Raw genomic sequence first — 17348 nt, forward strand, 5'->3', positions numbered from 1 at the left:
GCCCAAATTTTAGTCGCAATGTCTGTGTGACTATTTCTGCAACCAAATTTTATGCCGCACAACCGACACTTTAGAAACCACTTGGAGTGTTTTTTTTCTCTCTGAAATGGGCGTGTTTTATGCAAAAATGTGCGTGCTCCCGACAAAAAACAAAATATACTCAGAGTACTTCCAAAATCCCTCTAGAAAAAGTGTGAGTTTGCCTCACACAATAACCGACAGCCAAGAGTCCGAGTGAAATTCAAAAAAATTGAGTGATTTCTAAAAAGGGACTGTTTACCATTGTGTTTTGTGTGAAAGTAACTTGTTTTCTAACCTGAACATTTTGTACAGTTCATCACTTTTATGAATAAAATATTGAAATGCTTTTGTGATTGTTAATGTTTATTTATTTTTTTAACACATTTGCAATATCAGGTTTAAATCAATTTAACACCCAAGCTAATAAACAAGGATATATAAAGAGTAGGAGAGGCTCTTATCAGCTAGTTTCCTGGGACCCGAGCTACTCAAATAACACCTATACCCACGGTGTAAAATGCAATAAATAAAAAATGGAAATTGACCCTTAGCCTCAATTTTCATTTTTTATTTTTGATAAACAAGGATAATTGATGTAATGTTTGAAAAATTATAACACATGAATACTTTTGATTCATGAAAACATTTTTAAACAAACAAGTCTAAACCAATTTGACTCACATAACTAATTTCTTTAGCTCGGAGTTTGTGCGGCACAATTGACTAATGCGACACAAAAACTGTGCGAAAGAAAAATAACCGACATGTGCGACAGATTAGTAAATAAGCCTGAAAAAATAAGAAGAGTGATATTGAAATCACTCCAGAATAAACACTCCACTCTTAGTAAATCAGGGCCCTTATCTTTATTCTGTAGGTCCATACAATTAAAATGATACCCTACTTATATAGGTTTGATTTTCTTTGTACTTCTTGAAAAAATCATAACTACATGCAGGAAAATGTATATGTTTAAAATTGTCATCTTCTGACCCCTGTAACTTTTTTATTTTTCCGCGTATAGGGCGGTATGCGCCGTGATCTGAAGTTTTTAGTGGTACAATTTGTTTATATTTATCGGACTTTTTGATCGCTTTTTATTCATTGTTTCATGCTATAAAAAGTGACCAATAAAACCCTATTTTGGACTTTTGAATTTTTTGCGTGTATGCCATTGACCATGCGGTTTAATTAATAATATATTTTTAAAATTTGGACATTTCTGCACACGTCGATACCACATATGTTTATTTTTATTTACACTGTTTTTTTTTGTTTTTTGTTTTTTTATGGGAAACTTTTATTAGGGAAGGGGGGAAATGATCTATATTAACTTTTTTTTCCACTCCAGTTTCTGTCTCAGACAGATTGATAAATTAAGGCCACTGTTCCCGCAGAAATTAATTATAGGACACCCTGTGCCAAATGTAATTCATTATACTGCACACAATTTCCACTGATATTCAATATTACACACCCTGCCCCCCCCCCAGAAATTCATTATAATGTACACAAACAATGCCCTCCTGAAACTCATTATAGCGTACACTGTTTCCTCTAAGATGTATAATAACACAAACTGTGCTCCCCAAATTTATTATAAGGTACACTGTGCACCCTAAAGTTTATAAAAAGATGTACCATTCCCCCAGAAAGTTATTATAATACACACTGTGCAGCATGCATATTTTACACTGCGGATCCGCCGATGACCCGACCCTATAGTGTGCCTCCAGCTGTCATCCTCCCCCCCCCCCCCTATTATTACTGGGCCACTGGGCTTCTGTAAATGGTACTTTGGCACTGTGCCCCTATAAATGGTACTTTGGCACTGTGCCCCTCCAAATGGTACTTGGGCACTGTGCCCCTAAAATAATACTGTACCACCTAAAATACTAGCCAGCTGTATCCAAGTATAATTAATAATTTTATACACTGCATCGGTTTATACATATTTTACCTGATGGGACAACCCCATTAAGTCAATTAATCAGCTTTACAAATAAGAACCTGAGTGCTCCATGTATGATATTGGTGAGTTGAAGAACAGAAAAATAGCTATATATTGTGCAGTACATGGAATAGTATAAAGCTCATTTTTCTTTGTCTCTGTTAATCTCCACTATCTTTCATTAATCAACAAATTGTATACATGTGACTGTGCCTTTCTGCTATGTTGTTCTTTATGAAATCTAATAGGTTTCCTCTTTTGACATTCACAATAACTTTGGCAGATCATCAAACACTTGAGGTGAGATGAAAAGTAATCCCCAATGATAGAAACTCCTAGAGACAAAGACACTATTATTACCACCTGCTCTAAGATGAATGTAATATCTTTCTCATACTCCTAAATGAATACTTCTTCATATCATCTACACTTTATGATTCCTAATTCTAATCATATATGTAATGTAGTGTCCTTGATTTAGGGTAAAAATTGCTAATTATATATGTTTTGATTGACCTCTTAGTCAAATGATATAGAGACAGTTAGATGATGTAGAGATAGAGATAGATTCTGTACTGCTTCAGTGGTGTACAGCAACTCTAAAGCTTAATGGGGCCGGTTTGGCTGCACACTAAAAGCCATTGTCATCTGCTATTAGTGCCTAATAATAATGTACTGGGCTCTACTACACAGCGATTCTGTACTGCTAAAGTGGTGTAAAGCTACTCTAAAGCTTATAGGGGCCAGTTAGGCTGAGCACTAAAAGCCATTGTCACTTACTATTAGTGCCTAATAATACTATACTGGGCTGTACTACACAGCGATTCTGTACTGCTGAAGTGGGGTGCACAGCAACCTTAAAGCTTATAGGGGCCAGTTAGGCTGAGCACTAAAAGCCATTGTCACCTTCTATTAGTGCCTAATAATACTGTACTGGGATCTACTACACGGCGATTCTGTACTGCTGCAGTTGGGTGTACAACAACTCTAAAGCTAACAGGGTCCAGTTAGGTTGAGTACAAAAATCCATAGTCACCTGATTACAGTGCCTAATACAGGTTGCGTAGTGGAGCTTATTGTCCTCTCATAAGTGTAACCTGTGCGTACATAGGTGGTGAACGTTTTTTTTTCCTGTAAAGCTAATTTGGGCCTAGTTACTGTAAGGTCAGCCAAAGCTACACACTTGTTTCTGTAGCCTAATACAGTTTTAAGCAGAGCATATTGTCCACCTCTCATAAGTGTAAACTGTACGTACACCAATGTGGTGTATGTTTTTTTCTGGAAAAACTAATTTGGGCCTAGTTACTGTGAAAGGTCAGCCAAAGGTACACACTTGTTTTTGTAGCCTTATACAGTTTGTAGTGGAGTGCATAGTCCTCCTCTCATGAGTTCAAACTGTACATATACCTACATGGTGTCCTTTATATAGCTTCCTGTTAAACTAATTTGGGCCTAGTAACTGTGAAAGGCCAGCCAAAGCTGCACGCTTGTTTCTGTAGTCTAATACAGTTTTAAGCATAGTGGAGCGCATTGTCCTCCTCACATAAGTGTAGCATATACGCACTCAGCTGGTGTATAAGTATGTCAGCCAGAGAAGTGCCAGAATGTGCACAGAGGAGTGGCAGAGGCCTAAATTCATCAAGGGCAGGCAGAGGTCGCAGCAGAGTAGGGGAGTGTGGCAGCAGGAGTCGCAACGAGAGGTCTGAGCTCTCGGTGTCAGCTAGCAGTCATGTCTCGACCAGCAACCCAGCAGCCATGATTGATTGGTTCACGCGATCATCCACTTCATCCCAAGTGACATCCGACACCCCCAGTCATTAGTGGGTGGGTTCCTCAGACTCAATCCTCAGTTGGAATGGCTCTCATGCTGCTGCTGCCACCTCCAGGCTATATCTTTGTGCCGCCATATGGTCTCCTCATGCTGATGCTGCCACCTCCAGGCTCTCTCATTGTGCTGCTATATGGTCTCCTCATGCTGATGCTACCACCTCCAGGCTCTCTCATTGTGCTGCCATGGATACAGCAAAACATAATTAAGATACTGGTCCCCAGTTACAGAAATCCCTCTGCATTAGACAACAAGTAAGTATTGAGGATATGTATTAGCTAAAACTTAATTTGTCTTAGGATAAAATATATGGATTTTTTTTTTTAATCTAACAAAAGGAAAGGTGTGCAAAAAACACCATGTGCCACCTACACAACCAAGTATGGATGTGATGCAAAGACCTCTAAAAGGTGAAGGGAAGGGTTCATTGTAACAGGTGGGGTAAAAATTTCCTCTGTAAGGCCCTACTCTCGCACTATTAGCCCCTTAACGACGCAGGACGTATATTTACGTCCTGCACCGGCTCCCGCGACCTGCATCATATCGCGTCGGTCCCGGCGCTCATCAACGGCCGGGACCCGCGGCTATTACCACACATTGCCGATCGCGGCGATGTGCGATATTAACTCTTTAGAAGCGGCGGTCAAAGCTGACCGCCGCTTCTAAAGTGAAACTGAAAGTGACCCGGCTGCTCAGTCGGGCTGTTCGGGACCGCCGCTGTGAAATTGCGGCATCCCGAACAGCTGACCGGACACCGGGAGGGCCCTTACCTGCCTCCTCGGTGTCCGATCGACGAATGACTGCTCCGTGCCTGAGATCCAGGCAGGAGCAGTCAAGCGCCGATAATGCTGATCACAGGCGTGTTAATACACGCCAGTGATCAGCATAGGAAATCAGTGTGTGCAGTGTTATAGGTCCCTATGCAGTGTTATAGGTCCCTATGTTATAGGTCCCTATGGTACCTATAACACTGCAAAAAAAATGTTTAAAAAAAGTGTTAATAAAGGTCATTTAACCCCTTTCCTAATAAAAGTTGGAATCACCCCCCTTTTCCCATAAAAAAAATAAAACAGTGTAAAAAAAAATAAAATAATAAACATATGTGGTATCGCCACGTGCGTAAATGTCCGAACTATAAAAATATATTATTAATTAAGCCGCACAGTCAATGGCGTACGCGCAAAAAAATTCCAAAGTCCAAAAAAGCGTATTTTGGTCACTTTTTATACCATTAAAAAAATGAATAAAAAGTGATCAAAAAGTCCGATCAAAACAAAAATCATACCGATAAAAACTTCAGATCAAGGCACAAAAAATGAGTCCTCATACCGCCCTGTCCATGGAAAAATAAAAAAGTTATAGGGGTCAGAAGATGACATTTTTAAACGTATAAATTTTCCTGCATGTAGTTATGATTTTTTCCAGAAGTGCGACAAAATCAAACCTATATAAGTAGGGTATCATTTAACCGTATGGACCTACAGAATAATGATAAGGTGTAATTTTTACCGAAATATGCACTGCGTAGAAACGGAAGCCCCCAAAAGTTACAAAATGGCATTTTTTTTTCGATTTTGTCGCACAATGATTTTTTTTCCGTTTTGCCGTGCATTTTTGGGTAAGATGACTAATGTCACTGCAAAGTAGAATTAGCGACGCAAAAATAAGCCATAATATGGATTTTTAGGTGGAAAATTAAAAGGGTTATGATTTTTAAAAGGTAAGGAGGAAAAAACGAAAGTGCAAAAATGGAAAAACCCTGAGTCCTTAAGGGGTTAATTCCCTTCTTGGCAAAAAAGGGCGGCCCAACACAGGAATCTCTCCCTATTTCCAACTAAAAACCCTGAGAAATGGCAGTGTTTGTAGGTGGAAATAGGGAGAGGTTCCTGTGTGGGACTTACTAACACTTACTAATAAGGGAATAAATAGTGTGAGAGTAGGGCCTTAAAGGGGAAGTTTTTACCCCCACCTTTTACAATGGCCATGCGTTGTTCCCTTCACCTTTTAGAGGTCTTTGCATCACATCAATACTTGGTGGTGTAGGTGGCACATGGTGTTTTTTGCACACCTTTCCTTTTGTTAGATTTAAAAAAAAAATTGGGTTCATATATTTTATCCTAAGCATTTTTAAGTAATGCGTATCCTTAATACTTACTTGTGCACACCAACACTTTGACAATAGAGACTGTTTTCTTCTGCCTACCGGCCTCAGCTACTATTCTGATCCTGCCACCTGCCTGATGCCACACATCTGATGCCAAGTTCTCCTTCTTTCACTGACCTTCATCACCTGGGACTGGTATTAACACCCACCACCCCACTCTACCAAAGTGTGCCAAAATGCACGGCAGCACCGATGTGTGGAGCTGTAACTATGGTCAGGGACAATACATGTCCTATACGGCCCACTGGATGAATGTGGTTCCTGCCCAGCCACAACAGTAACTTGGTCAGGTCACGCCGCTTCCGCCTCCACGCTTTCAGACCTCTGGTCCTGTGACAGTGTGCAACTCTGCCTCCTCATCCTCCTCCGTGTCTTCAGCCTCCACTGCACGGACAAGTCTTAGTGCCCCTACAGCATACACGCTGTTCATCACATGGTTTTCCTTGGCAAAAAGAGTCACACAGGGGAGGAACTGCTAAAAGTCATTCATCAAGAAATTGAAACATGGCTTACTCCACTAAAACAGGAAATGGGGACCATGGTGACCGACAACAGGAAGAACATCTTGTCTGCGCTGCGTCAAAGAAGCCTGAGTCATGCGCCCTGCATGGCATACGTGTTCAATCTGGTTGTGAAGCAGATCCTGAAGTGTTCCCCCCATCTGCAAGACATCCTAACAATGGGAAGGAAACTTTGCATGCATTGCAGCCACTCGTACACCGCAAAGCACACCCTTCTTGAGCTGCAGCATCAGAACGGCATCCCCCAACATAGTCTGATTTGCAACGTTTCCTACACGTTGGAATTCCACCCTCCATGTTGGACCGACTATACAAACAGAAAAAAGCCATCACCAATTTCTTGATGATCAAGAGGATAGGGAGACTCCTCTGTGTAACTGCAATGTCAACCTGCGGCAGCTCATACGTGACACCTGACGTTTGCTCAAGCCCTTTTGAGGAAGCCACATTATTAGTCAGTCGCCAGGAATACGGAATGAACAACATCATTCCACTGCTTCATTTCCTACAACACGTGTTGGAAACAATGGCTGGTCAGGGCACTGGAGATGTGGCGCCTACATCTTACTGCCACATGAGCCCTGTGGGGGCTGAACTGGAGGAGGAGGGGGACAGTGGAGGACAGACAAGGTTTTGTGAAATGGGTGGTTTTTATAGTCATCTGACAGGAGAGGAGGAGCAGGAGCAGGCTGTGGAGCTACAGGGTGATGAGGAAGACAAGACAGAGCACCCAGACACACCGTGGCCATGTGGTCTCCTCATGCTGCTCATTAGTTGAAACTTTTTATCTTAATCTATTTTAAATCTGCATTAAACTTGTGAATCTAATCAAAATCTTCAATTTAAATTTAAAAAAATCTCTTCAAGATATTCAATTGTGAGGCCCTATGGTCGTCGTTATATATTACCTGTGGAATTACCACAACAATCCAATGAAACATGTTGGAGCGATAATAATGAACCATGACTGATTAAATGAAACATTTGCACTTTCACAGTCAGGGGGGTGCTGAGAGGCAGGGGCTGGAGCAGGTGGTAGCTCGCCTCACGGAGGACCACCGGCTCGATTTTAAGATTTAAGCTGTTTCACTGCAGCCGAATGGCACAGACGCTGAATGTGCTCCTGTCCAAGTTGCTGGTACTGCAGCCCTTCCCTTTTCAAGTGGACACTCAGAGCATGGGGGTGTGCTGAGAGTCAGGGGCTGGAATTGGTGGTAGTTTGCCTTGTGGCGGACCGCCAAGCTCGATGCTCACCATAATTGGTCCTCAAAATGGGATTTAAAAAAATTCAAATAGTGTTCAAATAAAATAAAAATTACATAAAAAAATATCTTTAATCTCTTCAATTGTGACGCCAAATCCAGACACTCTGCAGGAGTGGTTCTAATAACAATGCCTGTAATCTGCATGTCATACTGAATAACAGTATTATTTCACTAACACAGCACACTCCCTATGCGTGTTATGACAAGGCAAAGTGTTCTACACCCCCTATTGAGGCTCTCTGTAGCCCAGAAATAGCCTTTTTAATAGCGATTCGCCGCAAATACATTGAGAACTAACCAATTTTTTCAGAAAGTTCTGCAAATCATCCGAATCAAATTTTTCTAAAATTTGCTCTTCTCTAGTTGTATTGGTCAGAATAGTATAATTTTAAACATTTTGATATAAAAATCGGACTTTGTTCTAATCATATTGACCCACAGAAAAAAAGATAATGTGTCCGTCTGTGGAAAAACTTACACCCTAAAAGTTTCAAAATTGTAGATTTTTTTTTTCAATTTTCTCTCACAAATAATATATTTTTATTTGGCATACATTATAGGGTAAAATGAAAAGTATAATTACAAAGTACCGATGGTCAAGCAAAAATGGTCTAATGGTCTAAAAGACAAAGAGGGAAAAAAAGCAAAAACAAAAATTGGCCCATTCCTCAAGGCCAAAATAGACTGTGTCCTTTAACCCCTTAAGGATTGAGGGCGTATCCATACCACCCCCGTTTTAGAGTCCTTAAGGACTGAGGGCGTATGGGTACGTCCGTGCGTCCGTGGGAATTTCGGTCCCTGCCGCTAGCCGGACGGGGACCAGACTGGGATGTCTGCTGAAATCATTCAGCAGGCATCCCGACACATTCCTGAGGGGGGTCCTGAGACCCCCCCCCCCTCCATGTCGGCGATCGCCGCAAATCGCCGGTCAATTCAGACCGGCGATCTGTGTCGATTCCCGGTCAAACGGGTCTCTGGTGACACAGAGAATAAGGGGGATCGGGTCTGTCCAAGACGGGATGAAGGGATAGTAGTGAGGTGGCAGGGGTGCCACCCCTCCTATCCCTGCTATTGGTCGGTCAGAAGCAACTGACCAATGGCAGATCGGGGGCGGGGGGGGTTAAAGTTTGGTTCCCCCGTTCTGCCCACCCACAGTAGTCCGGGCAGAACTGGGAACCGACGGTGACCGGCACAGGAGTTCACTCACCATCGGCGGCAGCAGCGGGCAACAATCGGCGGACAGAGATGACGTGCAGGGATGATGTGCGGCATTTACGTCCCACAGGTGTCTGACAGATTTTTGGAACAGTGGTCCGTGAAAATTTTAAATTTTATTTTTCATTTGCACAGCCCACTGTTCCAAAGATCTGTAAAACGCCTTTGGGGTGTAAATGCTCACTGCACCCCTTATTACATTTTGTGAGGAGTGTAGTTTCCAAAATGGGGTCACATGTGGGGGGGGGTCCACTGTTCTGGCACCACGGTGGGCTGTGTAAATGCTCATGGCCCCCGACTTCCATTCCAAACAAATTATCTCTCCAAAAGCCCAATGGTGCTCCTCCTGTTCTGAGCATTGTAGTGCGGCAGCAGAGCACTTGACGTCCACACATGAGGTATTTCCAAACTCAAATTTTGAGGGGCATTTTCTCCTATTAAAATTTGGGGGAAAAACTGCATTTCAGTGACATTTTTTATTTTTCATTTACACATCCAACTTTAACGAAAAGTCATCAAACACCTGTGAGGTATTTCGGCTCACTGTACCACTTTTTACGTTCCTTGAGGGGTGTAGTTTCCAAAATAGTATACCATGTGTTTGTTTGTTTTTTTCTCTTCTGGCACCATAGGGGTTTCTTAAATGTGACATGCCCCCCAAAAACCATTTCAGCAAAATTCACTCTCCAAAATCCCATTGTCGCTCCTTCCTTTCTGAGCCCTCTAGTGCACCCACGGAGCACTTAACATCAACATATGAGGTATTTTCTTACTCGAGAGAAATGGGGTTACAAATTTTGGGATGATTTCTCTCCTGTTACCCCTTGTAAAGATTTAAAAAATGGCTCTGCAAGAACACGCAAGTGTAAAAAAATGAAGATTTCCTTCACTTTGCTGCTATTCCTGTGAAACACCTAAAGGGTTAACAATCTTTGAATGTCATTTTGAATACTTTGAGTGGTGCAGTTTTTATAATGTGGTAATTTATGGGGTATTTCTAACATGAAAGCCATGTCATTGTTACATCTACCACAGTAGTGCACCTATATTCCACATAGATTATTACTCCTATAAAGAAGAAATTAACCAGAACAACCACATAAGTCTCCAGTATTTGTTGCTTTTCCACCTGCACGTTATAGACATACCCATTCATTATTCCTGAGCTTGTCTTCTGTCTGAAAGCTACTTTAAGTGGCTGTTAAATAAGGAATTGATCTGAACCACACGTTGTGTTTAATCAGGATATCGCTTACTGAACAAGACAGATGTAAAGTCTTTTATTACTATTATTTCTCAGCAAAGGATTATTTCATGTGGTGTGCCCTATATTCAGTCTTTAATGTATTGACAATAGGATTCATTGCACTTACTGTATTTGAGATGTCAATCTATGTACTCCAATATTGTATGCAATACAGTGAATTGTGTATGGGTGAAAAAGCTCTGTTGTCATCAGACTAAAAGGCATTTTTCCAACTGAGTCCTCCAATAGTGTTGCTCATGCAAATTTTATTAGCGAATATCGCATGTTCGCAAATTTACGAATATAGCACTATATATTCGTAATTAAGAATATTCTTTTTTTTTTTCACAGTACACATCACAGTTATCATCCCTCTCTGCTTCCAGCTTGTGTGGTGTAATGAAGGCTCTAATACTACTGTGTGAGACTGGCGTGTTCAAATGTTCGCATATACGGAAATTTGCATATGCTAATTTTCGCATATGTGAATTTTCGCTTATGCTAATTTTCGGATGTGCTAATTTTCGCATACGCAAATTTTCGTATATGTGAAAATAAAATGCGAATATTACAAATATGCGAATTTAGCGAATATATGATGAATATTCGTCCATATGTTCGCGAAATATCACAAATTCGAATATGGCCTATGCCGCTCAACACTATCCTCCAATAGCTACAAAGCTACAACCAGTAAACCATCCAGGCAACAACTGGTGGAAGTACAGTCTTCCTATGGTACCTGTCATAAAAAAAAAAAAAAAAAAAATTATATGTCCTGTCCTAGACAAAGTTTTGATTGATTGGGTTCTTATTGTTCTTACAGCCAGGAGAAATAAGCATGTTCTCCCCAGGCTCTGTACCACATGACAGCAATGATCTCATACTGTAAGTTTATGGAGCCACCACAGTACCATGGACCATGGAGTGTGGAGAAAAGTGCTCAGCCCCATGCTACTCTACGCTCTCGTTCTTGCGATTGGTCAGGGTCTGAATGGGACCCTGATTGATCCAAACTTTCAAAATGTCTGTAGAACATATTAAAAGGTTATTAAAGTGACAGGTGCACTTTAACTATTGAAGCTGCACACAGACAAGAAGTGGGTCCATAGCAGAAAAAGATAATATGCTCCCAAATGCATTACAATACATGTAGATGATTTTTGGAGAATAACATTCTTCACCTTAAAGCACACAAACATGCAAAAGATGATCAAATCTACAGCATACTCATTTTGTTAAAGAAATGCTATGGATTTCCACCATGGATTTCACTACGTTGACAAACATAGGTAACATCTGCAGTGAATTTGCAGCACAAAAACACAACACATACAGCTTTTTCTACATAATAGCAGCATATTTGTCATGGATTTGCTGCAAGATGTATTGCTGAGAAATTATATAATATTCTTAAAGGGGTACTCTGCTGCAAAACATCTTATTCCCTATGCAAAGCATAGGGAATAAGATGTCTGATTGCGAGGTCCTGCCACTGGGGACCCACGTGATTGCCGGGCCGGCAGCGGCAGCATACGGAACATGGAAGCTTGGAGCTTCCACGTTCATGATGTCACGCCACATCCCCTCCATTTATGTCTATGGGAGGGGTCGTGATGGCTAGTACGCAGACGTCACGCCTCCTACCATAGATGTGAATGGAGGGGGCGTGGTGGCTGAAGTCGCCAGTCATCTCGCATGGAGCGGAGTTCGCTCTGTGCATAGATGACTGGGGTGTCTAGCTGGAGATCACAGGGATCACCAGTGGCAGGATGCCCACAATCTAACATCTTATCCCCTATCCTTTGTATAGAATTGGCATATCACTTATTCTGCAGATTACAAAGAGCAAAGCCAAAGATTATCACCACTTCAAAAAGTGTTTTTACAGCAGCACAATACACAATGGCCCACATTTATGATTGTAGGTGTAAGTGAAGCATTTTCCTACACCTTTTTTGTGTGCTAGTAATATGTAGGAGCACCAAATTTATTAAAAGTTCACCGAGCATTTGATACATTTTGTGCAGGTAAACATTTTCTCAAATTTCTCTCTTCACATACACCAAAAAGCTATGCCAGGTCTGGGATGGTGTAGTTTTAGACACTTTTCAGTGGCTTTGCACCTTTTTTGCGCCTTTTTACAAAAGGCGCAGTTCATAAATCCCTTCTGTATCATGTGTATTGCCAAAATCAGTGGATCGCAACTCAAAATCAGTGGATTGCAACTCAAAATCAGCAGAAATGTGTAAACAAAAAGACGCAAAGAAGGCGCAAATAAACCCTGCTTGCTCCTTTTTGCGCCTCTTGTAGACGCAAAAAACAGTCTAAAGACAATGATAAATGCCGGCCAATGTATTCCTGGGCACACACTGCAATTGTGCCTAAGTCATTTGTTACACATATTGAGTGCTTGTGTAGTGACCATAAATGAGAACATATAATAGTATAGAAGTGCTGCGTTTTTAACCCTTCCCTTTAGGTTTGTATCTCAAAATAATTATTTGCCAAAAAAAAGGCCATGTTTTATAGACTTGTGATTATATGAAACAGATACAGTAATGAAACACATGTATGCAGCTGTACTGGAAAGGAACAAATAGCGCTGTAAGAGTAGTGATGGTTTGTTCTCATTATTGTTTGTGTCACAAATACAATGCATGTTGTATTGTAGAAATTGTAAAAGTCTATTTAAATCTATAGAAATTTCAGTTTGTAACAGTAGCAAAATGGGCAAGGAATTTTATTACAATGTTGCTTTTGGACAACACAGACTGAGGTTCCTGCAATCATCAGACTAGGAGACCAACTTCATAAAGTCATGTGAATATGAGAAAGGTGCTGAGCAGGATATTGTTCCTAAATACTTTGTATATACTGTACTTCTTGGCAAAGCATTAACCTTTATAATCTACTTTATAAAACATTTTCATGTCCTTTTTTTTTATTTTTTTATAGAAATCATGGCTTACAAACAAAAAATAGCACTAGGGGTCCCCATACCATCCAGAGCATATTTCTGTTCTGCTACAGCATCATGTTTGGCCCAGCTGATGCATGGGATGTAACAAAGTCCTGTAACTGAGCATGGGACTAGCACTATCACTCCTGTCCTGTCTATAAGACTCCTGTCTGAAAACATAGAGGAGTAGGTTACAGAGCAGCCTGCAGTGATTGGATGAAGGGGCCCAGCACAACGCACTTAGGGAGAAAGTAAATGCATGGTGAGGGTGGGCAGGCTCAGTGCCCGCCTAGGATACACCCCTTCCTGAGCAGTGGATGTCAGAATGAGTGAGCAGCAGAACAGAGGGATTTGTGAGCCAAATATTGAAACTAGACATATACATATAAAAGACTAGTGTTGAGCGGCATAGGCCATATTCGAATTCGCGAATATTCGCGAATATATGGATGAATATTCGTCATATATTCGCGAATATTCGCATGTTCGTTCTATTCTCGTTTTATTTTCGCATATGCGAAAATTAGCATATGTGAAAATTAGCATATACAAAATTAACATACGCGAAAATTAGCATATGCAAAATTAACATACGCGAAAATTCGCATATGCGAAAATTAGCATATGATACTTTTCGCATATGCAAATTTTTTCACGCCAGTCTCACACAGTAGTATTAGAGCCTTCTTTACACCACACAAGCTGGAAGCAGAGAGGGGTGATCACTGTGATGTGTACTGTGAAGAAAAAAAAAAAAAAAAAAAAGAATATTCATAATTACGAATATATAGCGCTATATTCGCGAAATTCGCGAATTCGCGAATATGCGATATTCGCGAATAATATTCGAATTGCGAATATTCGCGAGCAACACTATAAAAGACATGTAAATTATCTGCAGTGAGTAACATATTTAAGCATTAAGTGTTTTTCTGTGATATTACAGATACGCTTTAACTTTCTATTTAGTGTCTTTCTATTCAGAGTTATGTTGCATGTGGTGATTTAGCTAATCATGTGTCAAATGTTTTATAGCATATTTATATACAAAATAATGGGTGGGGTTTGTTAAGCAAAATATGCTAAATATTAAGTATATAGTACATGATTGGCAACACATTTATTAACTTTTTTTTATTCCTTTTAGTTACTTTTTATGAACCTGGATGGTTTTGGTAAGTGTCTAGAAAAAGCAGCAGGCTACAGACCGGGAACCCTGCCACTGCAGAGTCATCGCCTTGCTGTGCCTCATTCTCAAAACCACTATTTACAGCATCCTCTTTCTTTGGCTTCCCTGTATTAGACTGTAACTGCCTGCCTAAGTTCGCTTCTATGACCCTGTCAAAGCAGGGATGGTGGTGATGCCATATGACCTGGCAACTAACCTATGGGTTGGGTTTTGTGGTTGCATCATCTGTGGTTTGCTATGGTTATTAACATTTACCACAGTATTAGGCTATACATACTGATTATAGATACCATTATCACTCTCTAATATTTTTGATTATTGCAGTGTATTTTTTGTTATCTATATGCACACTCCCCTATATGCACACTCCAGGGGGATGAAGTGCAGGTGTCAACTGACTAACCAGCCGCCTGCATAGAAATGTGTTGAGTTGAGGATTTACTTACCTTGAGACTATGGGAGCATTAGTCTGAATTGCGACCCTTGTTAGCATGTGTACTGCTATATGGCAAGCGGATAAGTGTACTGTATATATCCCAATATTGACTAGTTTTTCACTTGAGATTCACTTTAGTGTGTTATCACGTGGATTTTAAATGTAACAAGTAATAGTTACGCTTTAATATGGCACCTCAGTCCAGTAGATACTTATCTTGCTTGCATTCAACTCTTGCCATAAGGTTACTATCTGGCATGTGTGTGGCCTTACTTTTTCAAACAAATAGCTATTCGCAATTTGCCCGTTTCCATGTAGTACAATACACCATGAGGAATAACATGGAAGTGTATTAAATACCTAGAGAGTTGCAGCATACTTATAATGGGATGTGCCCAATTTTTCTACACTTGGCCTAATTTACACCATTTTGGTCATCTCGTAAATTCCTACACCCTACAACAGCGCTTCTCCTGTGTCGGCCCCAATATATGTTTTGTCATCTAAAATCCAACAGTATAAAATCTAGTTGAATAAAACACTTGCTTTCACTGAATTTACACTAGGAATGATGCATTATATATATATATATATATATATATATATATATATATATATATATATGTGTGTGTGTGTGTGTAATTTTTTTTTCCAGTTGAAGTATATTCATTCCTATGGTGTACAATAATGTAATCTGTCTTTAAAACTACTGAGTGAGCATTTCTATAATTCTACAAGTTGCAATTCAACAAGTACAAGACAGAATGATGCTCACAGAAGGAAACTAGTCTTACAAAACAACTAGAGTCTAATGACAGCAAAATACAAGTTTTGTTAAATAAACAATTTACTCTTTTATTTACAATGACTTCTTAGAATTAGACAGCAAACTGAGATATTCCATTACAGATGCTAGGAGCAAACACACTAAATGTGTGACCATTTAATTGAATACATTTGATGTTACTTTTATTCCCCATAATAGTGTCATTACTATGTACAATTACTAAACTCAAAGAATATGTGCCCATTTATTATTGCTTAATCCTCTTTTCCTATTATGTTTGTATTTGTGTTTTTGTCTTGTATGGTAATGTTTGTTCTGTTAGTTTCTTCCTTTCTTTTTTATTATTTTTTGCGCTGCTAATTTGGCATTCATTGTAAGATTGCATTAATAGTATCTTATTTGACTACTTAGATATAAGATATATTATTATATTATTTTTATATATTTTTTTCTTTCCACATCCATATTGTTAAATAGTTTTTCTTGATAAAACTCGATAAAAGATCTATGAATAAAAAAATAAAAACAATCCTGATATTTGGTCTAAAGCAGTGGTCTAAAGACCTTCCGCTATTGCAAAACTAAAACTCCCAGCATGCCCAGACAGCCAACGGCTGTCTGGCCATGCTGAGAGTTGTAGTTTTGCAACATCTGGATAGCCCTCTGTGGAAGAGAGTTGTGTTATTTTTCTTGAAATTTAAGACATGTAAGTTTTAAAAAGTTGTCTAAACATAGAGAAAAAGTGTCTTACTTCCCCCGTGTTGTTTCAAAGCTTGGTCTCTGGCCGTTTCTATTGATGTAATTCAGTCCAGAAGTACTATCGGCTCTTTTTTGGACCTCCTCCACTTGTTTGGTTGCCTTTTCTGAAGTCCCCATTTGTCCGTCACTGGATTTCTCACGTTCCGCTTTTGCAGTTGTTGGAGTTTTTACTGGCATCCTTATTATCTTTTCAAATATTTTGTACTCTCTTCTTTTTAAGTTGGGTAGCACAGGGGCAGTTGTGGTTGAATGCTGTGTGGTAGAGAATTCATCTTCAAACAGTGTAGTTTCCTCAGTGTTACTCTTTTGGGTGGGATCCCTGAGAATTTTGCTATCAAGTTCAGAGAGAAGCTTCTTAACGTTGGCGTCCACAGGTTCTGTCCATGGGTGCACGGTCACACCAAATGAATCCCCTCTTGTATTTCCACCACCAATGTGCAGAATGAGACAAAGCGTCAGTAGTAAAACTGACATCATCTTTAAGATGAATTGTATATCCTAGGTTAGTTCAGCTCTGTTATGTCTCTGTACATATGACTTCTGTTTTTGTTCTGACTAAAGTTTAGGTTTGCATGAGAATTCATATTTTGCATACAAGGAAACAGGTTGTAACATGTCAGTCACTAGCTGAGGAAACATGGCTTCCTGTTACTGTAAAACCCTCTGTCCTTCTCACCCATCTGTATGAGAGCATTAGAGAAAAGTTTAGGATGGGAAATATTACAATGAAAGAAGAGAAAATGGAACATTATTGGATCATATTTGACAATTTGTCAAAGAACATGTAAACTACTAGGAAACTTCTGAACTTTAACTTTCACCATTGCATACCATTTTTTTTTGTTTTGTTTTATTTAAAAAGATTCAAATATCTCTGCTGATCTATTTCTTTATATACTTAGTGGCGTTTAACAAATTGCTTGGCCTAGTTCAAGATTTTCATGAGTGCCCCCCCCCCCCCCCAGTCATTTCTAATTTATTTAGAGTAGGTTTATTTAGAGGTA

General features: G+C 39.8%; 1 protein-coding gene across 1 annotated transcript in view; it reads right to left on the reverse strand.

The window, feature by feature from the left end:
* MMRN1 (multimerin 1) overlaps positions 1 to 16876 on the reverse strand; it is a 96288-nt gene extending 79412 nt beyond the window's left edge. The window contains exon 1 of the mRNA XM_056551836.1: positions 16337 to 16876. Within this exon, the coding sequence (XP_056407811.1) occupies positions 16337 to 16821 (485 nt within the window). The 5' untranslated portion in view covers positions 16822 to 16876. The remainder of the gene's footprint in view (positions 1 to 16336) is intronic.
* Between the last annotated feature and the right edge of the window lie 472 nt (positions 16877 to 17348).

This window comes from Hyla sarda, chromosome 1 (genome assembly GCF_029499605.1).
Source record: "Hyla sarda isolate aHylSar1 chromosome 1, aHylSar1.hap1, whole genome shotgun sequence".
In the NCBI taxonomy this organism is placed as follows: domain Eukaryota; kingdom Metazoa; phylum Chordata; class Amphibia; order Anura; family Hylidae; genus Hyla; species Hyla sarda.